The sequence below is a fragment of the Prionailurus viverrinus genome, chromosome D4 (genome assembly GCF_022837055.1).
Source record: "Prionailurus viverrinus isolate Anna chromosome D4, UM_Priviv_1.0, whole genome shotgun sequence".
Taxonomy (NCBI): Eukaryota; Metazoa; Chordata; class Mammalia; order Carnivora; family Felidae; genus Prionailurus; species Prionailurus viverrinus.
The window spans coordinates 6,257,374-6,265,207 of NC_062573.1; the positions used below are offsets into that span (position 1 = coordinate 6,257,374).

The 7,834-nt window shown below is 38.4% G+C and overlaps 1 protein-coding gene across 1 annotated transcript; it reads right to left on the reverse strand.

Moving 5' to 3' along the window:
* Window positions 1–6,624: 6,624 nt before the first annotated feature.
* LOC125150930 (olfactory receptor 1J4-like) lies at window positions 6,625–7,634 on the reverse strand. Its single transcript, XM_047831416.1, is given in 2 exon segments — window positions 6,625–6,983; window positions 6,986–7,634. Coding segments are annotated over 2 exon segments (1,008 nt in total).
* Window positions 7,635–7,834: the final 200 nt, after the last annotated feature.

Genomic DNA, 7,834 nt, shown 5'->3' on the forward strand with positions numbered 1-7,834 from the left:
CAAACCCACAAGTGGAATCTGCTTCACTTGAATCTAATATCTGCTAGATCTTGGTGAACAACTGAACTGTTGGAGATGAGCTTTTTTAACCCATGTGAGACAAGGCTGTTGTGGATGCTCACATGCATTGATGACAGCCCACCAATTGTCCCCTTCTCTGCTAAAATCATGATACTCTTCCTCACCATTCCTCCATTTCCCCATGAAGACTCGTCACCTCATCCTCCAAATACTGCTTGAAACTAATTCTCTTCCCACAAATATTTCCTGAACAAATTGCTCTCCTTTTATTGAGACTTACCCTCCAAAACCCTTCACATGGCAGCCTATTGCTGGAAATGATTACTGAATTTGTAGCTTTTGAATGTCTTTGCAGACATTTCATGTGGAAAAGAATGGAGGCAGAGAAGGAAGGGAAGGAGGAGAATTACATTTTAGCAACTTTTCTCATTGTGAGGATTTTTATAATTCCCCATTTTTCTCGGTCAAAAAACATTTTCTTCCTTAAAAATTTTTACCCTTACTCCTCTCTTAAATTTTTTTAAATCTTTATTTATTTTCAAGAGAGAGACAGAGTGTGAGCAGGGGAGGAGCAGAGAGAGAGGGAGACACAGAATCTGAAGCAGCCTCCAGCCACTGAGCTGTCAGCACAGAGCCTGAAGTGGGGCTTGAACTCATGAACCATGAGATCATGACGTGAGCCAAAGTCGGACACTCAACCGACTGAACACCCAGGTGCCCCACTTTTACTCCTCTCTTAAATTTATATCCTTATTAAATTGTGCTTTTGTTCTGTTTAGTTTCCTGGGTTGGTTTTTTTTTTTTTTTACCATTCAATTTAAAAAATGGGAATGGCCAGAAAGAACAAGAACCAAGAGAAATTACTTGAAAGTTATCCATTCCACAGCGGGGAGATTGGGACATTTCTTATTCCCATTTATCTTCGAAGGTATATGTTTAAAAACATGTGATTGAATGCTTCATTCTAGAAATTCCCACTCTGAGGAGTCTAATCTATGGAAATATCATCATAAATATATATTGGATATTGAGATTTTTTCAGTCATTCCCAGATTATAACAGATAAAAATTCAGAACAACCTAAAATCCTACCAATAAAGAATAGAGAAATTAATTATGGTTAATCACATAGAATGTAAGAATATGCAGCAGGTTGAAAGAATAAAATGGATGTCTATTACTTCTTTGAAAAGCCATTAGGTAGGAAAATCAAGATGTTGCACAAGTAAAAAGGTATGAATTCATTTTTTTTAATTGTACAAATCTGTGTATGTGTATAGTCACTAGAGTAAGAATGAAAGGTCAGTGGGGAAGAGAGAGGGAGAGAATTTCCAATTAATACATGGTTGTAACATCTGAATTTCTTTAAATTAATATATATAGCTCATATAAATCTATTAATATATTAGATTACCTAATAAATAAATAATAAAACACTGTAACAAATAGAGAACCCAAAATAAATCCTTATTTATATAATCAATTGATTTTTGCCCAAGTGCAAATGCAATTTAATGGAGAAAGAAGCAGCCATTTGATAAATTATGCTGGAACAACTAGATATGCCATAAGAAATAATTAGTCTTGACCCCTTACACACACCATACACAATAGGCTCATAGACCAATAGGCTCATAGACCTAAATGAGAGGGATAAAACTAAAATTTACCAAAGAAAACAGAATACAAACACTCACTCACACACACACACACACACACACACACACACATATGTACATATATATAAATGTATGTATGTATTTGTGATCTTCAGATGAGTGAATATTTCTTTTTTTTCTTTTTGTCTCTTATTCAAATCCAAGTTAGTTAACATATAGTGTAATAGATTTCAGGAGTAGAATTCAGTGATTCATCACATATATAACACCCAGTGCTCATCCCAGCAAGTGCCCCCTTTAATGTCCATCCACCATTTAGCCCATCAACCCCACCCAACACCCCCCAGCAACTCTCAGTGTGTTCTCTGTATTTAAGAGTTTCTTATGTTTTACCTCCCCCTCTATTTTCATCTTATTTTCCTTCCCTTTCCCTATGTTCATTTGTTTTGTTTCTTAAATTCCACATGAGTGAAATCATATATTTATTGTTCTTTGACTGACTTATTTCATTTAGCATAATGTATTCTAGTTCCATCCACATTGTTGCAAATGACAAGATTTCATTCTTCTTCATTGCTGAATAATATTCCATTATATATATATATACATATTCCATATATATAGAATATATATTATAGTATATATGTATATATATATTCCATATATATATTCCATATATATATACATATATACTATAATATATATATAATATTCCATTTACACACACACACATATACACACACACACCACATCTTCTTTATCCATTTATCAGGCAATGGACATTTGGGCTCTTTCCATGCTTTGGCTATTATTGCAAGTGCTGCTGTAAACATTGGGGTGCATGTACCCCCCCTTCAAATCAGCATTTTTGTATCCTTTCAATAAATACCTAGTAGTGCAATTACTGGCTTGTAGGTTAGCTCTATTTTTAATTTTTTGAGGAACTTCCATACTGTTTTCCAGAGTGGCTACACCAGTTCGCATTTCCACCAGCAGTGCAAAACGGTTCCCTTTTCTCCTCATCCTTGCCAACATCTGTTGTTCCTGAGTTGTTAATTTTAGCCACTCTGACTGGTGTGAGGTGCTATCTCATTGTGGTTTTGATTTGTATTTCCCTGATGATAGTGATGGTGACATCTTTTCATGTGTCTGTTAGCCATCTGGATGTCTCCTTTGGAAAATTGTCTATTCATGTTTTCTGCCCATTTCTTCACTGGATTATTTGTTTTTGGGGGTGTTGAGTTTGGTAAGTTCGTTATAGATTTTGAATATTAGCCCTTTATTCAATGTATCGTATGCAGATATCTTCTCCCATTCCATTTGTTGCCTCTTAGTTTTATTGATGGTTTCCTTCTTTGTACAAAAGCTTTTTATCTTTATGAGGTCCCAATAGTTCATTTTTGCTTTTATTTCCCTTGCCTCCGCAGAGATGTCAAGTAAGAAGTTGCTGCAGCCTAAGTCAAAAAGGTTACTATCTGTTTTCTCCTGTAGGATTTTGATAGTTTTCCTTCTCACATTTAGATCTTCCCTCCATTTTGAATTTATTTTTGTGTATAAGATACCTAGGACGAAACTTACCAAAGAGGTAAAAGATCTGTATGCTGAAAACTATAGAATACTTATGAAAGAAATTGAGGAAGACACAAAGAAATGGAAAAACATTCCATGCTCTGGGGAGCCTCGGTGGTTCAGTTGGTTAAGCACCCAACTTCAGCTCAGGTCATGATTTCGTGGTCTGTGAGTTTGACCCCTGTCTCGGGCTCTATGTTGACAGCCCAGAGCCTGGAGCCTGCTTCAGATTCTGTGTCTCGCTCTCTCTCTGCCCCTTCCCTGCTCATGCTCTCTCTCTCAAAAATAAAGATTAAAACATTTTTAAAAAAACATTCCATGCTTATGGATTGGGAGAAAAAATATTGTTAAAATGTTGATAATACCCAAAGCAATCTACACATTCAATGCAACCCTTATCAAAATAACACCAGCATTCTTAATAGAGCTAGAACAAGCAATCCTAAAATTTGTACGGAACCAGAAAAGACCCTGAATAGCCAAAGTAATGTTGAAAAAGAAAACCAAAGCTGGAGGCATCGCAATCCCAGACTTTAAGCTGTATTACAAAGCTGTAATCATGAAGACAGTAAGGTATTGGCACAAAACCAGACACATAGATCAATGGAATAGAATAGAGAACCCAGAATTGGACCCACAAATATATGACCAACTAATCCCCGACAAAGCAGGAAAGAATATCCAATGGAAAAAGACAGTCTCTTCAGCAAATGGTGTTGGGAGAACCAGACAGCAACATTCAGAGGAATGAAACTGGATCACCTTCCTTCTGCTCTTCTACATGCTCACTCCTCTTCAGTGACCAGTCTCCTTTCTGTTCCTGGAACATAGCTGACATTGTCACATTTCAGAGCATTGCAGCTGCTGTACCTGCTCCCTGACATGCTTTTCCTGCAAATATCCCTGTAGCTCCGTTCTCTGATGCCTTCAATTCCTTGCTCAAATAGCACCTTCTTGGTGAGACCAATCTTCATCACACTATTTAAAATAGCAGCCTAGGCCCTGGATTCCTGATTTCTTCACAGTGTTGCATTTTGTGGCACTTAAAACCATGAAGTTTACTTACATATTATGTTTATTTTCATTGTCATCCTCTAATAGAATATAAGCTCTACAAAAGGAAAATATTTCTGCCTGATTTGTTCTCCTCTAGAAATTTCCATAAGCCCAGGAAACACGTCCTAAATACCTGTCAAAAAAATCAATTATTTTTATATACATTTATAGTTTTCTTTTCTAGAAATCAGGTCATGCTGTTTGTGGAGCAAAAGATAACCCATTTTCATAACCTAGAATTAAGAAGGCATAAGTAAATAAGCTGTCCCCACAAAGAAACTTCCAGTTAAAAAAAAATACATCCTACATTGGTTTAGAGAATTTGGGAATGAGATTTAATGCACTGTGCCTCTCTGCTGACTTTTTGGCACAGGCAAAAACTAACTTAAGGATACTAAAGCCAACATATTTGCAAATGTTTTACTTTTAGACACAATATGTAACTAGCAAATACATTACAAATGCAGTCTCAACTTCTTTAAACACTTAGAGCAATACTTACTTTTTATAACTATATACATGATAGACAAAAGGACAAAAACACTAAATTGTTTATTGTTATCTCATTTACATAAATTTATACACACTATGAATTATCATTAAATTTCATATTAGTCATTTTTTATACAAACAATAGCATTTATTTACCATTTTTAGTTTTAATTACAGTATAGTTAACATACAATGTTATCTTAGTTTCAGGTGTTCAATATAGTGATTCAATAATTCTATTCATTATTCGGGGTCATATTAACTATTTTTATGCCTTTTTGTTTATCAAAAACATATTGCACAAACCTTAATACTAACTCAGCTATAATGGCCCAGATATTAGTTTTGTTCTATAAACAAGTGGCATATCACATTTAATAAGTCCTCTTTTAAAAACTTTTTATAGTTTATTAATTTTTTTTAATTTTTAAAAAAAATTTTTTTAACGTCTATTTATGTTTGAGACAGAGCGAGACAGAGCATGAACAGGGAAGGGGCAGAGAGAGAGGGAGACACAAAATCAGAAGCAGGCTCCAGGCTCTGAGCCATCAGTCCAGAGCCTGACGTGGGGCTCGAATTCACGGACCGTGAGATCGTGACCTGAGCTGAAGTCGGACGCTTAACCGACTGAGCCATACAGGCGCCCCACTAGTTTTTTAATTTTTTGAGAAAGAGAGTGCAGGGAGGGGTAGGGAGCAAGGGAGAGAGAGAGAGAGAGAGAGAGAGAGAGAGAGAGAATGAATCCCAAGGAGGCTCCACACTGTCAGCAAAGAGCCCAGTGTGGGACTCAAACTCTCGAACCATGAGATTGTAACCTGAGCTGAAATCAAGAGTCAGACACTTAACTGACTGAGCCACCTAGGCGGCCCTCACATTTGAGAATTCTTATCTCTTTACCTTGGCATCAGTAAGTTAAGGGGTCAGAAGGTATAACTTATACAAAATGCAGCATAATTTAGACCGCAAATCTTAGTCTAAGATTATTTCTCTTCTTCAAGAAGAAACAGAATGTGTAACCTTCCTTCAGAAAAAGAAGTTCATGTGTTTTGATATCACAGCAATTCATTTATTTCTCTTCAGATAGATAAGGCCATACCTTAAAATGTTGACTTGACAAGAATGAGAGTTGCTGATAATGCCGTATAGCAAGGCTTATGGGAGAATAATGAGGACAAGAAAAGGTACCTAAGGCTAAGGCAATAGGTTATGGAGATCATAACCTGAAAAATAGGCAGGGAATACAATCCAAGTAGGGATCCAAAAAGGGGGGAGAGACCATTGAAATCAAGGAAAACAAGGAAACAAAGGCAGTCAGTGTATCAGTTAGCTTTTGCTGCATAACAAACCATCCCCAAATTTAGTGGCTTAACAACAACCACTTGTTTGTATGACAATTCCATGCACTTGCAATTTGAGCAGGGAATGTGCTAGCTGGATAGGGCTTCTCATCTGGGTTTGGTTCAACTGATCACAACAAGGGCTCACTCATGCTTCTGCTGTCACCTACCAGATCACCAGGGAGCTGGTGGATTGTTAGCTGGAGCATCTTGGTTCTCCCTCACATGGCCCCCATCTTCACACACCCTAGCTTGGACTATTTCACATGGTGGTGTCAAGGTTCCAAGAGGAGAAGGAACAGAGTCTACATAGGCTTGGAAATCTCACACCACTTTCACTGAATCTATTAGTCAAAGTCAGTCAGAAGTCCTGTCCCGATTCAGTGGGTAAGGAAACAAACCACATTTATAAGAGGGGCAGTGAAGTAATTTGGCCATTTTTGCTATCTACAACAGTCACCTACACAATTTCTCAAGGAGGTGTCTCTAGAAACATCACTAGGACAACTAAGAATATGAGTGAGTAACTGTTACTTAGAAAAAATAATTTTCCTCCTATAAAGTATCCCCAGAGCCAGTTTCATGTCCCTGTTCCTCAGGCTATAGATAAAGGGGTTTAACATGGGTGTCACCACTGTATATATAACTGAAGCAATTATATCTTTGACTTTGGAATTGTTTGATGAAGGAATGAAGTAAATCATTGCAAGAGTCCCATAGTACAAAAACACCACAAGGAGGTGGGAGCCACAGGTGGACAAGCCTTTGCAGATCCTCTTGATGGAGGGAACCCCTAGGATGGTGGCCCCAATGCGAATATAAGAGCCGAAAATAGCACACAATGGCAGGAAGGCAAACACTCCCCCCTCGGTGAAGATAACTAGCTCATGAGGGAGGTTTCTGAGCAGATCAACTTCAAAAGGGCAGTGAGATCACAAAAGAAATGAGGGATGGTATTGTCAGCACAGAAGGACAGGCGGGACAGAAGGAGAGTATGCAATAGGGCATGGGCACACGAGAAGAACCAGGATCCAGCCACCAGTAAGATACACAGCTCCTCCCTCATGACAGTGGTGTAGTGGAGTGGTTGACAGATGGCCACATACCTGTCATATGCCATCACTGCAAGAAGGAAATTGTCAAGACAGACAAAAAATATGAAAAAATACATCTGGGAAATGCATGCCACATAGGGGATGGATAAGTGCTGAGTCTGCATGTTCATCAGCATCTTTGGGACGGTGACAGATGAGAAAGAGATATCAGAGAAGGCCAAGTGGCTGAGGAAGAAGTACATGGGCGTGTGGAGGCGAGAGTCCAGCCTGATGAGCAGGATGATGAGCAGGTTCCCCAGCACCGTGGTCAGGTACATGCCCAGGAACAGGGTGAAGAACATGCCCTGCTGCTCTGGCCTCATGGGGAGCCCCAGGAGTAGGAACTCGGACATGCTGCTCTGGTTCTTAGGCCTCATGTTGTTCTTATCTCTGCTGGGGATGGAAGGAGTACGGAGTGTCAGGGACTGAGATATGGTGGTTATCATCACTATGTGTACATTATAGCCACGTGCTGTTTCTCCTGGAAACTGTATCAAAATTCAGACACACCACACATTTTGCTGTCTGAATCTTCCATCTGCCCCATTGTGGTCACAGAGTACATCGGATTTCCAACAGCAAACAAGATTTCCTTCAAAGGAGGCCAGCATAAATTTCTTCACTTACTTGACCATGTTCCAGATAC